Here is a 19,134-nt window from a genome sequence, read left to right as displayed (position 1 = left end):
TTTACCTGCTACTTTCGTTCTTTTGGGCAGCATATTGGATCCATGAACATCTTTCAGAACGTCCGCGAGTACCTGACGCCGGTGCTGTCCGAGTCTGGGTTCGTCACGGATGGCGTGCTAACACCGGAAGAGTTTGTGGCCGCGGGGGATCAGCTTTGCTACAAGTGCCCTACGTGGCGATGGGAGGGAGGGGACGTGGGCAGTCGCCGATCGTACTTGCCTCCAAACAAGCAGTTTCTTCGCACGACGGGGGTGCCCTGTCGCCGCCGCGTGACGTCGTTGGAGCAAGATTACATTGGGGAAACGGCAGTCGAGGGTGACAATGACTGGCTTGAGACCCACAACCAGAACAAGCCCGTTGACGACACGGCCGAGCGCATGCAGCACATCTCCCTTGACGGTGGCGGCTCTTCGCCAACGTCCTCGTCGCAAACAAACATCCTCCGTACGCTAGTCGACGAGCATTTCCAAGCGACAGCAGCAGCAACTACCTCCACGTATGGCCATGCCACCGCGTCTTCATCGTCACCGCCCGACCTCAGTGCATTTGACGACGACGACAATCTGGTCGAAGAGACCGACGAGGCGACGTTGACGTACATCGCCACGTCCGAGCCCGAGCCGACCGAACTCGATGCCGACGGCAACTTGGTGTACACACGAACATACGATTTGTCGATCAGCTACGACAAGTACTACCGCACGCCCCGCGTGTGGTTGTTCGGGTACGAAGAGAGTGGCGCGCCGCTCAAGCCCGACGACATGCTGCAAGACATCATGCAGGTACAACTCGTTCCATCATCGTCCTCCATGACATGATGAACCTACGGGCCGCAGGACTACGCGAACAAGACCGTGACGATCGACCCGCACCCGCACTTGCAAGGCATCCCGCACGCGTCGATTCATCCGTGTCAACACGGCGCCGTGATGAAGCGCATCGTGGCCAACTTGATGGGCGGCGGCAAGGAAGTGCGCAGCGACCAGTACATGTTCATCTTTCTCAAGTTCCTGCAGTCTGTGATTCCCACGATCGACTACGACTACACGATCGACGTCGAAGCCAAGTCGTCGTAATGTCGTCGACGACCCACATCAACAACACAACACAAGATGCTTTGGTGTTCGTATATATAATAGTACTATGGTCAATCGACGATACACTCGCGACCTTTCACATGCTGCTTACGTGATGTTGTCTTCACGTTGCACCAGCAGACTCTGTCGCAGATTCTCCTTGGTTCAACGCTTGGTGGACCCACGCACCCACGAGGTTGTGGCCAGTCGCGAGGAAGTGGGCGTAATGCGTGTGCAGACACTTGACCGACGCCGGATTTCGGATGCCAGCGATGCCAACCGTCTGCAATGCTCGAACCCACTGCTTCTTCTCCACGACAAGTCTGTCGGCGGGGGTAAGCAGCGCCCATCGCTCCGACGCGTACGCGGCATGCATGTCTGTCATGGCCTGCCATCCGGACATGGAAAACACTTGGTCAAATATGTACACAACATGCCGGTCGTACTTGGAGATGTTTAGGAGAGGCGGCCAATCGGTCGGTGAAGCGCGTGACGAACCCCGCGCCCTCCAAGAGCGACACGCGCTCGTGCAGTTCTGGACTCGCGAGCCAGTACATGGTCGGGAACGGCTCTGCGGTCGCTCGATGGTGCTTCTTGTAGTCGTTCGTGCAGTCTCTCAACGGATACAGCACGAGCACGGCTGGCTCCACTTGGTTCTGTCTGGTCGTGTACGACGCGGCGACTCGGACGAGATTCGCCGGCACCGCGCCCAAGTTGCGCGCAATCGCCGCCAGTACTGTCGGGTCCACGACTTCGCAAGGAATTCCTTCAATGACATCATCCAGCTCGGCTTGGCTTGGCGACGGAAGGGCGGGGGCTAAATCGCCCAAGTCCAAGAACGTCGAGCTCTCGTCCGTCACCGCCGACGTAGGTGGCAATTGGATGTCGTCGTCGGTCATTTGAAGCAGGAATGGTCGCAAAATGGACCAATCACAACGCTCTAACAATTCATCCGCCAATCAAATCGCTTGCATTTGATTCCTTTGATCAATCTCCAAAAAGTAATGCGAAGATGCCGTCTACTCGAGGTATTGCTCTTGAGATACAGGAACAGCCATCATGAGGTCGTATACTGCTGTACTGTTTAGGGAGGTACATACACCTATGGTACAGTCGTCGCCTAGCTAGCTAGCTCGTGATGACGCGCACCCCCAAGAGCGATACTTTGTGGGCGTCAATGTTGTCTGGCTGTCGAATGAACATCATGTTGGTGGAAATGTGCAAGTACGACGCCAGCCATTGCACCAACGCTGGCTCAAACGTGCCTTCAATCGATACGTAATCAATCTACAGCATCCATCATGATTGCGTCATCATTGCATCATGCGATACTACTGTACCTTGGTCTCTGGGTACATGCTATCAAACACCCCCACGAGGTCGGCAAACCCGACGGGGTCGGCGGTGCCCGGGGCATGGACGTGTACGATTTGGATGTTCTCCGTGTGCTCGTTGGTGCGGACGTACCGTACGGCTTTGTTGAGCAACGACAGCGACATGTGCTTGCAGAAGAACACTACGGGCGGTGCGTTGATGGCTTGGATAGCCTACGAACAAACAGCATCATGTTTCCATCCCAAGCTCACCATCAAACACAAATATGGCAGTCATCTCCCATGAATAAACAAGAGCAATAACCAGTTAACCAGACAGACCTTTCGAATGGTGCGGCCGCCTAGCGCCCCCGTGCGCGGCTGCAGCAAGGGCTCGTCCAGGTCACTGCTGTCGGACGACTTGGTTTCCGCCTTGTCCTTCTTGGATGGACACAGGCTCTTCATGACAAACATGCAGACGCGGAGAAGGAGGATGCGCTCCAGCATGATAAACACGAGCGACCCCACGACGAGAAAGTAGAGCGCGAACACGACCGACACGGTCGGGTCGCCCAGCAACGTGCCGAGAAAGCCGCAGCACACCATCACCAGCGCCACAATGCACTTCCACCTACAAACGCCCAACTTGTGTGTTAGTTGTTGCAAGTCTGAGTCTGAGTCTGGTACCACGCGGCGCTCGTGTCTCGCGGCATGTGGCTTCGCTTCACCTTGAACAAGATTGCGCCGCCCGAGAAGAGCAGCAGCAAGCCCAGGAACGCGTACGAGAACACACTCGACAGCATGACGATGTCGCCGTTCAAACACACGACGAGGCTGGCGGCGATGGCAAAGTAGAGCCAGATGATGTAGTGGTTGGTGTGGCGCCACTTGTTCTCAGCCAAGAGGAACTCGGGCATGACGCGGTCGCACGCGAGGCGACGGACGAGGCCCGTGATGCCCACGTACGACGTTAGGACGGACCCCGACAGCACGATGAACCCGTCGATGGTCATCCAGAGCTCAAAGCCGCGGCCAAGCGTCTCCCGCGCCATGAGCGCCAGCACAATGTTGTTGTTGGCGATGGTGCCGGCGGGCCCGAGCAGCGGCAGCACGCACAGATTGAGGATAGACAAGGACAGGTTGAAGAAGGACGAGAGAAACCACATGTTCTAGAAAGGAGTTAGTCTTACGAGATGGGGCAACGACGGGGGGGGGTGGGGGAGCGTACCCGAAGGATGGCGCCAAAGATACCCGGCTGCTGCTCCTCGACAAAGTTGGCGGCCGTCTCAAAGCCCGTGACGCCCAGCATGGCCGAGCTGAAGCCGAAGAACACGGCTGTAAACACGTTGCTGGTAACAAGAGAGCCGCAAATATCGAGGTCGGGCAACGGGGTCTGCATGTTGGAGCGCAAGATCTACATGAAGTTGGTGCATATGTCATTCAACCATCCAGGCGGGGCGGACGGACGTACGTGGGGGTTGTTGAACGAGAAGACGACGCAGCCAACAATCAAGATCAACAACGTCATGATGTGCAGCACGAAGATGCCCAATGCAATCACCTGCGTCAAACATGATGATGATGTTGGACAGATTTTGAACGATGTACCGCGCTCTCGCTGAGACCCAAGACGTTCAGCAACGCAAACACAAACAAGATGCCGATGGCGCTTTCGACGTTGTTCACGGACGGGACTTGGGCGCGAAGGTAGTCGGAGGCAGACACGGCGCCGACGACCCCCGTCGCTAGGTACGCAATGACGGCCAGCGTCGCCGTCATCGCCGCCACTTTCTTGGACGTCGTGTTGAGCATGGTGTTGTACGAACCGCCGTTCAACGGAATGGCACTCACGACTTCGATGTAGATGAAGCGGAAGAGGTACATGACACATGTGACGAGAAAGGTCGGGATGGGCGACAGCTTGCCTGCCTTGGACGCGACGATGCCCGCCGAGTACAAGCAACTGGAAAGCAAATCGTTGCCGCTGATGGCTGTCGATGGCCATTCCGACAAGAGATGCTTTGGTGTTTGCATGGTCGTCCGAATCGAATCGAGCGAGTCGCGAGGGATGTGCAGGGTTTGCGCATGCCCATAGGTCGCGTAAGTCCAGCTGGCTACAAGGACATGAGGGTGCCAAGTCATGGTCATGCCTACTACGTACGTCCATGAAGCGTCTCCTCCTTGACAGAGAAGTCGAAGTGACGCGCGGGGTTGGAATTCGACCCGTATGACCGGCGGCGCTCCATGATGTTATCGCAAATTTTGATTTGCGGCCAACACGATTTACGTTCCATGAATCTCATCATTTATAATGTGATTTATAAATGATTTAATTATCGACAGTACAGACGACGTCTCGAAGTTCTGTGTGTTGAGCAAATCTCACGATATGATTGGATAGCATAGTTCGAAATACGAAACATAGTATAAAACGTTCACCAATAGAATTGAAGTATTTCGTGATTTGCTGCTGATTGGCTGCAAAAAGATGTGTGACACGCAAAACTTCGACAAATGTTAAATTCCTTTGAATACTTCGAAGTAGCTAGTTAATCATGCTAAATAGATGAAATCAAAAATTCATGTTGAAGTCAGCACGTTCTGGCAACGTTGAAGTGCAATCAAATGGACATTTCACACTTCGACTGGCCATGGTGTTTCGACACCAGTGGTCACCACTACAACTGCTGCTCTCCAGCGAATTACATGAACGAGTATCGCTTAAATATGATTGTCTTTGCATGACGTTACGCCAAGGAATCAACAGTCTGATGCACACTAGTAGATAGCGTCGGGGTCGGGTGGTTAGAAATCAGCACGCAGGTCCTCGAGTGGGACCAATAGGTCAATGTCCAATTGAGGTGGGAAATTCGGAGGCAACGGACTGGGTGCAGGAAGGTGTAGAACAGAGAGTGAATCCAAGTGCACGACAGCAGTGTCGGGGGCAATCGGGATTGGAACCATGGAAGGCAACGCGACCCCATGGTGTACGGCGCGGTGCACTTTGTACGAGCAATGGGCCAACGTCGGATAGTCCAGTTGAATGCAGACGATGTACACCACATTCACAACAGTCGCCCACTGGTTGGCCTTCCAATCCAGTTCCGCCCACGATTGGAACCAACCCACTTCGAACTTGACAGTGTGGAAATCATTCCAATTGACACCCGGCGGCAGCTGGACGTTGTAGGGGGATTGCCCAAGGACTCGACGAGGCATAAGACACACATCTGGCTCGAGGCGGCGGATGTTGGTCTGGTACGCGGCTCCAGCAATGTCCAAAAAGCGCAATCCAGTGTGGGTGGCAGCATTAACCGCAATAATCAGTCGGGCGATATATCCTTCATGGGGTCGAGACGGCAGTTCCACGATGAAAAGCGTCCCATCGATCCATTCCATGTTTTTGGACTTGAGCTGCTGGTCTTCGGTCGTCACATACGCTTCCCATTCAATTAGGGTCGCATCTCGCAAGAAGTACGCCTTTCCCTTTTGGAGCTGCTTGTCCACGAGGTCCCAGTCGAGAAGATCGATCGTCTGGTTGATTGAATAGATGGCACCCAACTCAAGTGGAGTCGGTTCTGGGATGACTGCTGTTGGTGCTGGAACTGCCATCATCAGGTTCGTAGATGGCTTTTCTTCACTGTCAATTTGACGTCGCTTCGGATCCACTTCTGCCGCACTGCTGTTACTCTGTTCTCTCTTGGAGTCGACTTCTGGGGATGCGTTGCTGCTGCATACGAGGCGGCGCACTGGGGGGACAGTGAACGAGTTCTCGCCGCCACAGACTGTGGTTGTGTCAATGGGATTGTGCAAAAGCGACAGTGTCCAAATCTTCGCGTACACAAGCAGAATAAAGGTCTGTGATCGGTTCAAAATATATGTTAATGGCACGAGAACCGACCGATTCATTATTATTATCATGGCATAAATAGAATTTTTAAGGGCTGGTGTGGATTTATGCCATAAACCGTTTTGGCAAAAATTTCCCAAAGTCTCATATCCCATGAAAAAAAAGAGAAAAGAAGTATCTACAAAGTTGTCTGGATGTGAATTTTGATAAAATTATTCGAATTCCGATTGACAACTGTAGACTTTACCGCCATAAAAAAGTTGGACTAACAGTAAATCGGTCCATTATTATTATACCATAAAACACCCGATTCTCAAGAATATTGTGGAAAATAAATATTTGAACATTGGTGGCATCCAGACGATGTGCTATTTATTACTACGTAGTATAAGGGCGGGTCTGGATGCCACAAATTATGGCATAGTAATTATGGCATAGTATATACTGTATACTGGTGATCCGAATGCTATTGGTGAAGTGACTCACAAATTCGGTTGAAATGCTCAATATTTGAAGCCGATTTGCATCAGGATGACATTCTGATCACGACACTTCGCGTGGATGATGTATTTTGAATCGATTCCCTGCATTGAAAATGGATGAAAGCAGATCAGACAGACCGCTACAATAGTAACGTTAAGGTTACGTTGGTCCAAGGGCGGCGTCGCGAGCCATCACCATCAAGCGATGGCCATGGATGCACAGCATTTCGTTGGTGGAAGGTCCATGAAGATCAATTAATCTTAATGCATGGTTGACGTCCCCGTAAGCGCAAGTGTGGCTCGACGGCAACGCGCCAAGCGACGACAACATCAGACGAACCTTCGTCCGTCCGTCCTTGAATTCGCCAGCAGCCGTGATGGCGTAGCTGACACCGCCCCGTTTCGTCCAGCGCCACAGTGGATGACATGGACGCGTGCTCCTAGGTCTACGTTTCTTCGTCTGATGAAGTGGACAACAATGCAAACACATGTGGTGGTACTGGTTTCACGGCGTCGGCAACTGCACAACCATCGATAACGTTATGCAGCCATCTCATCACGGTGCCGTTCTGCCTCTTCCACATTCCATCGGACAAGTATTTGCACAACTCGTTCGAGCATGTTAACGATCACTCGTCTGTGTCCTCCAACGCCAAGACGTCTGCAACGTCACCAGCCGCCGTCGATGCCTCAACCAGAATGGCGTGTTGCTCACGTCATGTGCACGTTCACCACCGTCACCCCAGCTTTTATTTCCTGTCGCCCATTCGCGTCATATGGACACTTTGGTTCCGCAGATACGATAGACCACCGCTAGCCAAACGGTGTCCTCCACGACGACGCGTCCAAGCGACGGTATCGACTCTTGGGTGTTCCACCTCCCTTTGTTTGGTCATGTGACTTTTTGGAGGTTAGTCGATGTGGCGCAGTACGCAGATTTGAAGCTATACTATGTGGATGGATAGCTAGCTAGCACCAGAACGACGGACGCAATGCATACGTCATTGGGCCTCTGCATCCCCCCGCCTCCTAACACGGTAGATCGATTGCGACCCCGCCATGTCCGTCGAGCCCATGACGGGCGGGGTCTCCGTCGCGCGATTTCCACATTCAAGCTCGATCGTAATGGCCATGCATGAGTTGGCGCAAGGTTCGACAGCCCTTTCCATCGCAACACCATGCTTTGAACTCTAGGGACTTGTCAACCCGACCGCACTCTTTCTTGACGGACTTCTGCCTCGCCATCTTCAAGGGAAAGACACGACCTTTGTACAAATGCGGTGGAGATGCTCTAATGAAAAGACTCGTCATAGCTCAGTTCATCGCGTTCACCTCCCAGTTGGTGGCTGTACACAGTGTCCTCGTACTATGTACTTGCCAGCGCAGTTTTGTGTGCAGCAAGCGCAGCAGATAGCCTAACGTCACCGGTAGTACTTTTCCAATAGATCAGGCGAAATGTGATCTGGCAAGGGATTGACTGTGAACGGCCAACGCGGTTGTCACTGTACGATAACGTCCCCCTCCTACTGTGTTCAGACCGCCGTCGCATCCCACATGACGACCACTCCTAAATGGAGCATACGCTGCCCATATGTGTCATCTGTAGATAGTTACGCATAATGACATGCATGGTTTGTTGGCGAAGCGACGAGTCAAGACGTGGAGGACGTGGGTCATCACCGGAAGCTTGTGATTCAGATTAACAACTCAACGCCCAATTCCGAGGTTTAGTGTGCAATGTCATTAGGTGTCCAAAAGAAACTCAACTCCACCAGGAAGCCCGCTTAGATACCGGCTTGCTTGGCGCGTTGGGACGCGTAGTACGCCTTCATTTCTTCGCGCTTGGCCAACGCGCGCTTGTGCGTCCCCAGGCGCTTCTTGGAGAATTTGTAGATGCGCTTTTCCGCAGACGAGCCCCCGGACTTGATCATATCGAGGATGCGCTTTTCGTACGGCATCAAACCCACGACTTCACGCACGATCGCACGCACGAACAAGGTCTTCTTGCCGGCGCGCTACACATACACGATGAGCTTCCTGTACGACTGACTACACACGTTGCACATAGATTCCTGTCATGTACGTACACCCTTCTTGGCGGCAGGACGGGGAGCGACTTCTCGCTTGGTCACGGGGTAACCCTTGGACAAACCAGTAGCAATACCGGTCGAAGACATGTTGCTTTACTTTCACACTAAAACCGAAAAGTAAGAATTTCCGCCATGCCAATGCCCCCAACACGACCAACCAATGCTGTCCTCCAATCATCTCTCCCATCCGGATAATTTTGTATCGGTAAACCTTTAACATTTGATTCATCTGACCTTGCAGACTTGATACTCCCGTGATTCGCCGCACCATCCAAACGGTCGCGGTATCCGGACACTTTCCCATCGTTATCCGGAATCGCGACATTGCAGTTTGTGACCTTTTTCTAGAAAACGCGTCGAAATTGGGAAATCCCCAGACACAACGAAATTGAAATCGACGGGAAGATGTTTGGGTCGCGCGGCATGTCGCGGCATTCGGACGTGTTGGATTGCCCTGTCCCCACCGAACCCAGGGAGATTGCGTCCCTTGTCGATGAACTCAAGCGTCGAGGCAACCAAGCGTTCTCCAAGGGCATCATGGAAGAAGCGGAAGTGCTGTACTCGCGCGCCATCGAAGTCACCCAGTCTGACGTCCACATTCTCCACAGCAACCGAAGCGCCACGCGATTGAAAATGGGCAAAAAGGAACTGGCCTTGGAAGATGCCGAGGCTGCCGTCGCAGCACTACCTTCCTTCGCCAAGGGATACTTCCGCCAAGGCCAGACGTTGATCGCGTTGAAGAAATATTCGGAGGCTGTCGACGTTCTTACAAAGGCCGACTCGTTGGAAGCTGGAAATGCGAGTGTGTTGAAGGCACTTGCGGAAGCCAAAGACCTGCAGGCGAAGCACGCGTCGTCCACCGCGGCGGCGGATGAGCGACCGGTGTCCCCAAAGAAACGTACCATCCACAACGCGCCTTCGTTCCCATCTTCGACCTCCAAATCAGGAGCGCCACCAGCCAAGTCGGCTCATGTTGTGGTGGAGGATGGCGAGGAAGACCTCAAAGGGGTCCGAGGATACAAGAAGCTCGCCGACGGCCGCGTCACGACCTTCTTCAACAACGAGCTCACGGCCGAAGACAAGGCGCTGATTGGAAGCATCGCCCCGCAAAAGATCGACGACGCCCAAGCGGTCCAAATCAAAAACGTCGAGGGCGGGTCGGCGTGGAACCAGGGCAATTCGTTCGAGGAAAAGGACTTGTCGGCGTTTGCGCGGGACCGCGTGACGCAGCTGATCCAGGGCGTCCCACCGCAACCGTTGACTTTGGACGGTACTGCGGGGTTGCTGTCGATCAAGGAGGTCAAGGACATGGCCGGGGACGCGTCCGTGGCGGTCGTGCGCGGCGCCAAGCGGTTTGTAGCTCCATGTGCTTCCATTTTTACTTTGCTGATGTCGTCGGTAGGTACATTTTCGACTTGGCTTTCACCGTGGACGTGACGTGGACGCCCACAGACGCCGTCGTGTCGCCGCTCCAAGCGACGGTCAAGTTCCTCGACATGAGTTCCGACAGCGGCGGGGACTACGATGTACGAACGAACGATGATGCATCTCCCCCATGTGTGTTGATTACTGTACTGGTCTATGCTTAGGTGGAAGTGGTGGTTGCAGAGCGCTACTCGCACCCAAAGGGCAAGGTGCTGCATCAATCGTTGACGTCCAAGGCCGCCACGAGCTTCCAGCGCCTCTTGTTTGATCGCCTCCAAGTGTTTGTCGCGGAATTCCATGCGAATTAACCACTTACCACGCCCATTTAACTGTTAAAGATAAAAAGGCCCAGCGTGCATGTATTAACTCATGAGCTGGCGCCACTGAAACATGAGCGTCACCGACATTGCAGTTGAAGGGGTCGTCAATTCGGTCGTATCCGGATGCGGCGGTTGCAGTGCAAACGACTCGGTGATCGCGTTCTGGCTGGTCGTCAGCCGCTTCCGCAGCTCCAGCACCGACAGGGTGACCGTCCCGAGGCTTTCCGAGCGACTCGTCGGCGCCTTTTCAAAGATCTCGACCACCAGCGTCGCCGTGTCGACCGAATACACAAAGAAACTGAACCTACATACAACCAACCTATCGTTTAGTGCGATCTCGACACTGTCGCATGTATTTACATTTCTTGCCACGTCATGGCCTTGACCTTGGCTTGGACGGTCGAGGGGCTCCGCTGCTTTTCGCAGCTAAACACGCCGTGGACCGACGCGCGCCCGTCGTCGTCGCCGCATGCCCACACCACAGACTGCCACGTCACAAACAACATGCCCACGCACACGTCGTGCCCCAACCCTTGGATCACTACCACCACATCATTTACAGTTAGAACCATCGGCACGTATAGCTAGCTGCATGCATGCGCATCGTACGCGACTTCTTGGGCTGCGACGTGACCGTGCGCGCCACTTGGACGGTGCTGAAGAGCCGCCGACACACGTGGACGTGCAGCACGCCGCGCACGCCGTCGCCCAAGTCCACGTCCACTTTGAGCTCATGGTCCTAACACCACAATTATCACCAAACATCCAGTTGTTTGAACCGGCTCCTTACGCGTTTGGCGGCCAACGGACCGAGCGGGATGATTGCAGTGCCCCACGCATGATCTGGGACGGACCGCTGGTGCTGCCACACCTCCACGTACAGCGTCGGCGCCGCCACCGCATCCCAGTAAAACTCGTACTTTTCGTCCAGCGTGCACATGCCGTTGCTATCCACGACGCGGATCTCTGTCTTGTGGCTCTGGCTAAGGGTCACGATGCAGTACACTTCCGCGGCCGTCAACATCGTCGTGGTGTCGCTTGATGGGGACGAAGTCGTGGGGGCAAGGGGCGGCAGCACCGTGAGCTTGCGCACGTGCAGCGACACGACACCCGGACCGAACACGCTCTTCTTTTCGTCCGCGGCATGATGATGCGACGTTGACGCGGCGGACGGCGACGACGGCGCGGGCGGCAAGTCGTCGACGCCCACCACGGGGTACAGCGCTGGGTCCCAAAATGGAATATCCAGCACCTTGGGCCACACCAACGTGGTCGTGACCATGTCCAAAATGAACGTTTGCAACCTAATTCCCATCAAATGTCACATGTCGTTCGTTCGAGCGATAATGATCAGCAAACTGACCAATCAGATGCAAACGGTACGCTCGTGATGGCGATCTTGGCCGCGGTAAGGGTAAAGTCGATGCGGGGTGGGCTACAGTATATATTACATCGTATCGCTCGTACAACCAACAAACGACATGCTGATTTATACGGATATAAGAAAAATACTAGTACCTGATAAACGATAACGAAATGCCACTACCAGTCGCATATGTTAGCTACAATATATCAAGATGAGCAAAGTACCTGAAGCCGGGCCAGACGGACGCCATGGGGCGCAGCGTGATGCGCATGGTGCCCATGATCACGGCGTCCTTGAGCCGAACGCGCGCGGCGGCGCTGCCCATGTGCGAGATCAACTTGAGTTCGGCGAGTTGGTCGTCGCCGGCGACGAAGCGGACTTCAGCGTCGAACGAAACCTCCGTGACTGGGCCGTGGGGAAGCACCGAGTCGTCAGGGATGCACTTGATGCCCCCGAAGGATGGCGGCGTGTCCCCCATCTCAAGACCCGTGAGGACCATCGACGACAGCATCGGCGGTGTGCTGGTCTCGAGCATCGGGTTGACGTAGTACATGATGGAATCCTGTCGTAAAGAGATGACCCACGCCCCGATATCGTGGTTGTTGTAAGATTACCTTGATCGCCACTTTGGTGTACGGCCAACTCCTACAGATATAACGATGCCATCCAATCAACTACATGCTGTACTACGATTGAGCTACCTGGCAATAGCAGTGTTGAGCCAGTCCGCGCGCTCGACGTCTTGACAAGGTTAACGTCATAAAAGAGGTCTATGTATTGAGGAAATCTACCTGAAAACTTGACCCAGCTGGGAAACTACAAGTGAGCACTGTGATCACCACGACAAGCGCGGGGGTATGGACGTACCTCGACGGTGGGGCAGTTGGCAAAATTGGATTTCTCCGCCAACGTGAGCTGCCGCATGTCGGATCGAAGGCGGCGACGCTTGGCTTCTTGCGTAGTCACGTTAGAGATCAACACGAGTACCCCCACGACGCTCAGCCCCCCCATGATCATCCCGGTCGCCGCCATCACGTGCACGAAGACGAACGCCGCCACGAGTCCGGGGTACCCTATCGCCATGGTCGCATCTTCGTTGTGGGTTCCGTGGGCATGATAAAAGCCAGCTACGGCCACGGGACACACAACCGACGCGCCGACAAACCCCGACATGAAGCTCAACAAGAGGCCGCTGCCGCCCGTGGGATGCCACAAGACGGCCCGAACTTGGTGGAGGAACGTTCGAATCCTTTGGTTGTTGGGCGACGACGCAGCAGCTTTCGGCCCATTTGGTTCGCGAGGTCGGATGAGGGGCGCGACGTCGCCGGAATGGGTCGCGGTGGTGACAACAGGGTCAGTCAGTTGTTGGTCTTGCACTTTGTCATAGTTTTGCTGCCGAAGCAGCTCACAACGTTCTTCGAGGGACAACACTGGATGGGACCCTGCCTTGTCCAACGACGGCGCTGCCTTTTTGCCCTGCAGTGCGCGGTTGAGTCGCCCCAGCGGACTCTGCGGCGGGTCTCGCGTCGAGTTGGGACAAGGTTTGAACCCAGCATTGCCGCTGCTTCGGTGGGACAAGCTCGGGGGATTCGACGCCGGGGAAGACGATGCCCTTGGCGAGAACGGATTGAGTTTCTTGAGGGTACGCGCGACGGCGTCCCCCACGTCTTCGTCGTCGTCGCTGGACATGGCTGATTCCGAGTCGACGTACATTGACAGCGGATGATCGTCCTGTAGGTCGTCTCCGTCGTCCGCACTCGAAATCGACAGCGCGTCCGCCAGACCCGCCGTGAGCACTTGGCCTTCGTCCATGTCGGCGGCGGCGGCAATTGCGCGCTGCAGACACGCGATCCACGCGGCCACGCGATGGTGTTTTTCGTCGTGGAAGACAAACAGCTGCGGACGGTAGTGCACCGTGGCTTGCTTAGTCCAGGCGTGCACTTGGAGGATGAACGTGCCGTCGGCGGCGGCCTTGGGGTCCGGCACCAGCGAGCTTTTGCACAACGACAGCACGAAGGCCGGGGATGCGTCCGGATGGTCCCTACGAAGAAAACGATGATGCGCGGGCGGAGAAACATGCCAGGGACGGACGTACGACGTGAAGAGGTCGACGGTAGGTTTGGTGGCTTGGACCACGACGCGGTACTTGGACTTGACGTAGAAGAGCTTCTTCTTGTCCAGATCCTTGAGGTGCATCGACAGCGTGCCAGTGATGGCGTCGGCAGCTGTCAGCCTGGCCACCTCGGCGCTTCGGTCTTCGGATGATTTCTTGTCGTCTTTGAAGTTGAGCAGATTCGACAGCTTGAACGGAGTAGCAGACTCTCGACCCGTGGCCGCACCATTCCCCGCGAGGTTGGGCGAGGACATGACGGACTTGGGGGACGGGGCCACGTCATTGTGGCGAGGGATTGCCGTCGTCACCATCAACGCATCTAAACCTGGTCCAGGCTGTTGCTACGTTACAATGGTTAGATAGGTCGAAGGGGCGCGCTTAGGAGGTTACCTCGACGTCAGCAACGACGCTGACCTTGATGGAACCACGCGGGGACGCGATATCTTCTGAGGAGGCCGTCGGGGCACGGCGATCGTCCATCTTGGCCTCGAATCAACGATTGGGTTCCAGATGTGTTCTCGTTCGTTTCAAAACGGTTACGCTCGGAGTTTACTGTATGGCTGTGTAATTTCACTCTGTGTCACTGGAGACATCACTGACATCTTGGCTATAAAATCAAGATTTTTGTTTGTACAAGTGACTCGGGTGATACTTTCGCGAAAAGTCAATCATGTCGCATGGAGCTACTATGAAGTGAAGTCTTGGTCCTAAAGTTTTGGGGGCTGACTTTTGAGCTGATTTGCGCGTGCAGTACCGATTTGTTCATGCTGCAGACATCTCGATTGGGTTCTGACCAGGGGCGACCTTACTAGTATCATGGTAGATGGTACAATGCGCAAACGACATTGCACCACGCTAGGAGATGAGGTCAGGGGGCCCTCTGGAGTCTGAAATCGGTTAATCCCATGCGTAAGTAAATTCCTAACACTCTGTAGTACGAACCATTTGCCGCGCACAGTTATTTGTTACTGTTCTCGCGTAATAATAACGTTACAGTAACTCGCTCATCTAACGGTACAGTCACTGTAATGAACACAGCGTGGAAAAACTGTCATTGATATGTATCGTACATTTGACCCATCTGGAAGTCGAGAAAGTACACAAAGCTACATTCGAAAAAGTAGTGCGAACATTGCAGGGGGACAGTTTATCCCACTCGTTAAAGTACCTTGGAAAGTACAATCGTACTACACATACAATATACTAGTTCTGCATGGGGCCGCCACGTACAGTAGTGTCATACTCCATTGTATTTTGATGGTTTTAGATCTATATATTAATAGTAATATATTTCAAGGTCAACCTGCATAGAAGTAGGAACTAAAATAAGGATGCTCAATTTATATTCCAAGATTCAAATATGGGAAATACCGACAACGGGAATAACGCAACATTACTTTATCGAATGGCCTCCTGCTAGTCAATGCATGTCATAGTTGGATTGACTCTTTGGGATGGTGTCGGCCACGTACTTGGCGGCGACGCTCCTAGCTGCGTCCACGAATGCGATGACAACTCTTCCTGATACGTGCAGTGGCCGCGGTGCCTTTAGTCTGTATCAGCGGGAGGCTGGATGTGCGGTCGGGAACTGCGAGTGCTTTCCCGGGCTGTTTCGATGCGACGATTCCTTAGTGGACGGACTGGGTCAGTGCGCGCTCTCCGGTACGCACAACACCTAATGTCCGGCATGCTCATGTCACTCCGTCGCAGGCAACGGGTGGACGGTGCTCATCGTCGCGTTCGCGCTCAACTTGATCGTGCCGGTGATTGCATTTGTCACGCACTTGCTCCATCGCAAACAAGCGGAGAAGGCCAAGGCCGTGTTGGCCAAGGAGGCCGCCGATCTGGAAGCGTCCGAAGGCGCCGGCGCGAAATACAAGTACGTCTCATCGTCCGTTCCGTTCTCGTTGGCCAATACTAACGCCACGTCTGTGGATTATATTGCAGGTCATACTTTATCGACCTGAATCTTGTACGCACGGCCCTTCTGCCTGGATCGCGTGGATGTTAATGAGTGCTCACGGCGTACAAACGTCTATTTGTGTAGTTCAAGACTGTTGTGCCCGACACAGCATTTGGCCTGCATGACGAACCCAAAATCTTCATGGAGACCATGAGCAAAGGTACGTCAATTCCTTCCTTCTCACGTGTGGACGTGACCCGCCGTCGGCAGGATGGGTGCAGTTGGTGTGCTACTGCCTCGCAGTGTCGTTCGCGCTGTCGTGCGCGATGCTCATTCCTTCGTTTCCCATCAACGAAAAAGCGTTCGAGCTCACGCGGCTGTCAACCGTCCAATTGTCCGACACGTCGTACGCCGTCGAAAGCGCGGCCACGACGCCGCTGCCAGCGTCCACGCGGTACCTGTCGATCCAAGGTACTCTTCGTTTATTGGATTTTCGTACAAACTGATATCACTTTGCAGAGGTCACATTCGTTTCTTTCTCGTACAAACGACGACACGTACATATCATTTTGTAGAGGGATTTGTTCCATGTTTTTTCTCGTACAAACGACCGATATATCATTTTGCAGAGGAATTGTGTTACATATTCGTACAAACGACGACACCACGATACGATATCCTTTGGCAGAGGGTTTCACACTATATTTGTTCAGGCGCGTTTTGCGAAATGTCGGCGACGATCCTCGCGCCGACGGGTCTTTCCGTCTTGACGCTCAACTACACGATCTCGTTCGACATGGAAGCCAAGAAAATGTTTGACACTGTTTCTGGCAGCAAAACCATTGGCTGCGACTGCGACAACTCGGTGTGCAAGATGGTGCCGGACCAGTCGGATAATGGACTCACGGACCTCGTGTACTTTCCTTGGTACGTACGCCCCACTCACTCCCGTCCGTCCGTCCGTCCATCCGCTTGCACGAGGTTGCTTTGTATCCTCATGGTCATTGCTATGTAGGTTCCAAGATGCTGACGAGGACCTGATTCGTCCGCTAGTGGCCGACACAGACCCCCACGAGTTTACCCTGCGCGCGACCTTTGAATTGTCGTCGAGCTACGTGAGCGCGACGCCCGTGTCGCCGATTCCGCACCTCTCGTTCCTCGCGCACTACTCGTACATTGAGCACGTGATCGACCTCGTCAACGTCCTCGTGTTTGCCCTTGACCTGCTCGTGATCTTTGTCTGGGGGTACCTCACCCGCAAGGTCGAGCACAAACTGCCGGAGCGGTCGCTCATTTCTGTGATACTGTTTGTCAACTTCATCGCGACCTTCCCCTTCATGTTTGTGACCAAGTTTTTCTTCCCCACGTCCGTGAGTCTGCACCAAGTGTACCTCTTTTGTCATGCGTGGCAAGCCTGCTCCAGCGGCATTTGGCTGCTATGTCTTCTGTTTGCCCTGGACATGCAGCGCAAGCGCGTGTTCGGGTGCCGCTTCTACCTCGTCAAGCTCACGCTGGGCGTTGTCGTCTTGTCATTGTACCTGTGGGTGTACTACTCGACCCTTCCGTACCAGTGGATCCTCATGCTCAACTTTTTCCTGGCGATCCTTGTCAGTACCATCTTCCGCGGCGTCATGATCGACGTTCGCAACAAACTCCGGTACCAGTGCTACGTGAGCACCCGCCCCGAGCAGCTCACGGCGCGGCTGCTGTACGTCGTGGCCATCGCTGTCACGTACGTGTTCTTTTTTGTGGCGCTGACGGCGGACCCGGTCCCCCGCGTCGAAGCGTACCTCCCCAAGACAGTACACCTCACCGACATGTCCATCCAAGTGATGATCCGAACTGCGACGTGGATCCTCGTCATCATCTTCCTCCCGCCGTCGTTCTCGGCGCCCCAAGTGTACTACATGCGCGCCAAGACGTCGCTGCCGCGCCTCACGGATGGCTCTATGCACGATTTCGAGATGGCGTCGCTGAAACAAGCGGTGCACTCGCGGGGATTGTTTCACTCGGCGAGCAACTACGCAGGGTGGAAGGCCCCCCGCGCATTCTGCGTCGAGACGGCGTGCACCGCGTACAACCAGAGCGTGGCCGTGTACGACGAAGTGGTCGCGAATGCCGAAACCGGCGGGTACGACATCCCGTCGCACGCGCACTTTGCCGCGGACGGACTCGAGTTTGTCGCCGAGTTGTTTGACCGAGACACCGACACGTACGGGTGGGTGCTCAAGGGCGAGAAGAAGATCATGGTCGTGTTCCGCGGCACCAAGAGCGGCCAGAACGCTGTCACAGATCTCAAGTACCGCTTCTGCGTGCCAACGTGGGCCACGGATGAAACCGAAGGTGGCCTCCTCGACAAAACCCGCGTCCACACGGGGTTCTGGGAAGCATATGTGACTGTTCGAGACGACCTCAAGCGCATCCTCCACGAGTTGGTGCAGGACATGGGCGAAGTCCAAGTCTACTTGACAGGTACAGACAGCCATACGTTTTGACTACTTGTTGGGCGATTTTCACGATGGCTATATTGATACCCCCATCTCTGTGGAACCTACCACATCTCACAGAACCGTGAAGGAATGACTAGGAGAGATAATCGATTAGTATGATGAGGATAAAACTGACTGGGGTTTGTAGGCCACAGCTTGGGCGGGGCGCTGGCCACGCTGGCTGCGTTCGACTTGGTCACAGACAACACATTCCACTTGGACGAAGAAGTGGTGCTGTACACGCTGGGAGCGCCTCGCGTGGGCAACCACATATTTGCTACCATCTTCAATAAGCACGTGCCGAATGCTTATCGCATTTGCGCCGACGGCGACGCGGTCGTGGGCGCGCCCAAGCGGTCGATTCAGCTGGCGTACTTTGCCAAGAGCTTGTGCTACAAGCACATCGGGACAGCCGTGCTGCTGTCGACCCGCGCCAAGGGCGTGTTTATGATCAACCCCAACATTGTCGAGCGGGCGTTCATGGCCGAGTTCCGGAACAACGTCCTCGCGCATCTCCCGCCCACGTACAGACATTTGCTCAACAAGGGCGTCATGTACACGATGAAGCCGGAAAGCGTCCGTGAAAACGAAGCCACCCCCTTGTTGAAGTAGACCAGGTCTCGAAGACCATTGTGCACGTTGGATAACATGACGAGTGCTGCTGTGTGAGCTTGTGGGTTGCTTACTGTTGCAACACAAACGTAAC

The 19,134-nt window shown here is 54.5% G+C and overlaps 8 protein-coding genes across 13 annotated transcripts; 3 read left to right on the top strand and 5 right to left on the bottom strand.

The window, feature by feature from the left end:
* Positions 1-11: 11 nt before the first annotated feature.
* H257_05797 (hypothetical protein) lies at positions 12-1,232 on the top strand. Its single transcript, XM_009830776.1, has 2 exons — positions 12-783; positions 838-1,232. The coding sequence occupies exons 1-2, from the start codon at positions 43-45 to the stop codon at positions 1,075-1,077; spliced, it is 981 nt and encodes a 326-aa protein (XP_009829078.1). The 5' UTR covers positions 12-42; the 3' UTR covers positions 1,078-1,232.
* H257_05796 (hypothetical protein) lies at positions 12-1,982 on the bottom strand. Its single transcript, XM_009830775.1, has 2 exons — positions 1,524-1,982; positions 12-1,465 (listed from the first exon to the last, which is right to left on the bottom strand). The coding sequence occupies exons 1-2, from the start codon at positions 1,974-1,976 to the stop codon at positions 1,202-1,204; spliced, it is 717 nt and encodes a 238-aa protein (XP_009829077.1). The 5' UTR covers positions 1,977-1,982; the 3' UTR covers positions 12-1,201.
* Positions 1,983-2,015: 33 nt separating this feature from the next.
* Positions 2,016-4,678, bottom strand: H257_05795. Of its 2 annotated transcripts, XM_009830773.1 has the most exons (8): positions 4,552-4,678; positions 3,999-4,504; positions 3,862-3,951; positions 3,619-3,804; positions 3,078-3,559; positions 2,733-3,021; positions 2,418-2,624; positions 2,016-2,364 (listed from the first exon to the last, which is right to left on the bottom strand). In XM_009830773.1, exons 1-8 carry the CDS (start codon positions 4,634-4,636, stop codon positions 2,206-2,208), a joined length of 2,004 nt encoding a protein of 667 aa, XP_009829075.1. In that variant the 5' UTR covers positions 4,637-4,678; the 3' UTR covers positions 2,016-2,205. The 2 variants fall into 2 exon arrangements, with proteins under 2 accessions (XP_009829075.1, XP_009829076.1); XM_009830774.1 differs by having other exon boundaries at positions 2,418-3,021.
* Positions 4,679-5,094: 416 nt separating this feature from the next.
* On the bottom strand, positions 5,095-6,257 carry H257_05794 (hypothetical protein). The gene has a single exon (XM_009830772.1). It carries the CDS (start codon positions 6,003-6,005, stop codon positions 5,196-5,198), a length of 810 nt encoding a protein of 269 aa, XP_009829074.1. The 5' UTR covers positions 6,006-6,257; the 3' UTR covers positions 5,095-5,195.
* Positions 6,258-8,375: 2,118 nt separating this feature from the next.
* H257_05793 (hypothetical protein) lies at positions 8,376-8,948 on the bottom strand. The gene is made up of 2 exons (XM_009830771.1): positions 8,810-8,948; positions 8,376-8,737 (listed from the first exon to the last, which is right to left on the bottom strand). Exons 1-2 carry the CDS (start codon positions 8,897-8,899, stop codon positions 8,507-8,509), a joined length of 321 nt encoding a protein of 106 aa, XP_009829073.1. The 5' UTR covers positions 8,900-8,948; the 3' UTR covers positions 8,376-8,506.
* Positions 8,949-9,167: 219 nt separating this feature from the next.
* Positions 9,168-10,782, top strand: H257_05792 (hypothetical protein). Of its 4 annotated transcripts, none has more exons than XM_009830767.1 (3): positions 9,168-10,164; positions 10,215-10,338; positions 10,402-10,782. In XM_009830767.1, exons 1-3 carry the CDS (start codon positions 9,218-9,220, stop codon positions 10,543-10,545), a joined length of 1,215 nt encoding a protein of 404 aa, XP_009829069.1. In that variant the 5' UTR covers positions 9,168-9,217; the 3' UTR covers positions 10,546-10,782. The 4 variants fall into 4 exon arrangements, with proteins under 4 accessions (XP_009829069.1, XP_009829072.1, XP_009829071.1 ...); XM_009830770.1 differs by having other exon boundaries at positions 9,168-10,210; positions 10,265-10,338; XM_009830769.1 differs by having other exon boundaries at positions 10,215-10,782.
* Positions 9,168-14,555, bottom strand: H257_05791. Of its 2 annotated transcripts, XM_009830765.1 has the most exons (13): positions 14,427-14,555; positions 14,019-14,377; positions 12,791-13,964; positions 12,715-12,739; positions 12,625-12,664; positions 12,538-12,568; positions 12,148-12,485; positions 12,076-12,099; positions 11,921-11,992; positions 11,348-11,861; positions 11,167-11,296; positions 10,918-11,098; positions 9,168-10,861 (listed from the first exon to the last, which is right to left on the bottom strand). In XM_009830765.1, the coding sequence occupies exons 1-13, from the start codon at positions 14,514-14,516 to the stop codon at positions 10,600-10,602; spliced, it is 3,240 nt and encodes a 1,079-aa protein (XP_009829067.1). In that variant the 5' UTR covers positions 14,517-14,555; the 3' UTR covers positions 9,168-10,599. The 2 variants fall into 2 exon arrangements, with proteins under 2 accessions (XP_009829067.1, XP_009829068.1); XM_009830766.1 differs by having other exon boundaries at positions 9,168-11,098.
* A 926-nt stretch (positions 14,556-15,481) lies between these two features.
* On the top strand, positions 15,482-19,097 carry H257_05790 (hypothetical protein). Its single transcript, XM_009830764.1, has 8 exons — positions 15,482-15,698; positions 15,747-15,915; positions 15,984-16,008; positions 16,084-16,159; positions 16,210-16,410; positions 16,653-16,866; positions 16,955-18,411; positions 18,577-19,097. Exons 1-8 carry the CDS (start codon positions 15,491-15,493, stop codon positions 19,038-19,040), a joined length of 2,814 nt encoding a protein of 937 aa, XP_009829066.1. The 5' UTR covers positions 15,482-15,490; the 3' UTR covers positions 19,041-19,097.
* Positions 19,098-19,134: the final 37 nt, after the last annotated feature.

This window comes from Aphanomyces astaci (genome assembly GCF_000520075.1).
Source record: "Aphanomyces astaci strain APO3 unplaced genomic scaffold supercont1.11, whole genome shotgun sequence".
Classification (NCBI taxonomy): domain Eukaryota; phylum Oomycota; class Saprolegniomycetes; order Saprolegniales; family Verrucalvaceae; genus Aphanomyces; species Aphanomyces astaci.
This window is presented reverse-complemented; position numbering and strand designations above follow the sequence as displayed.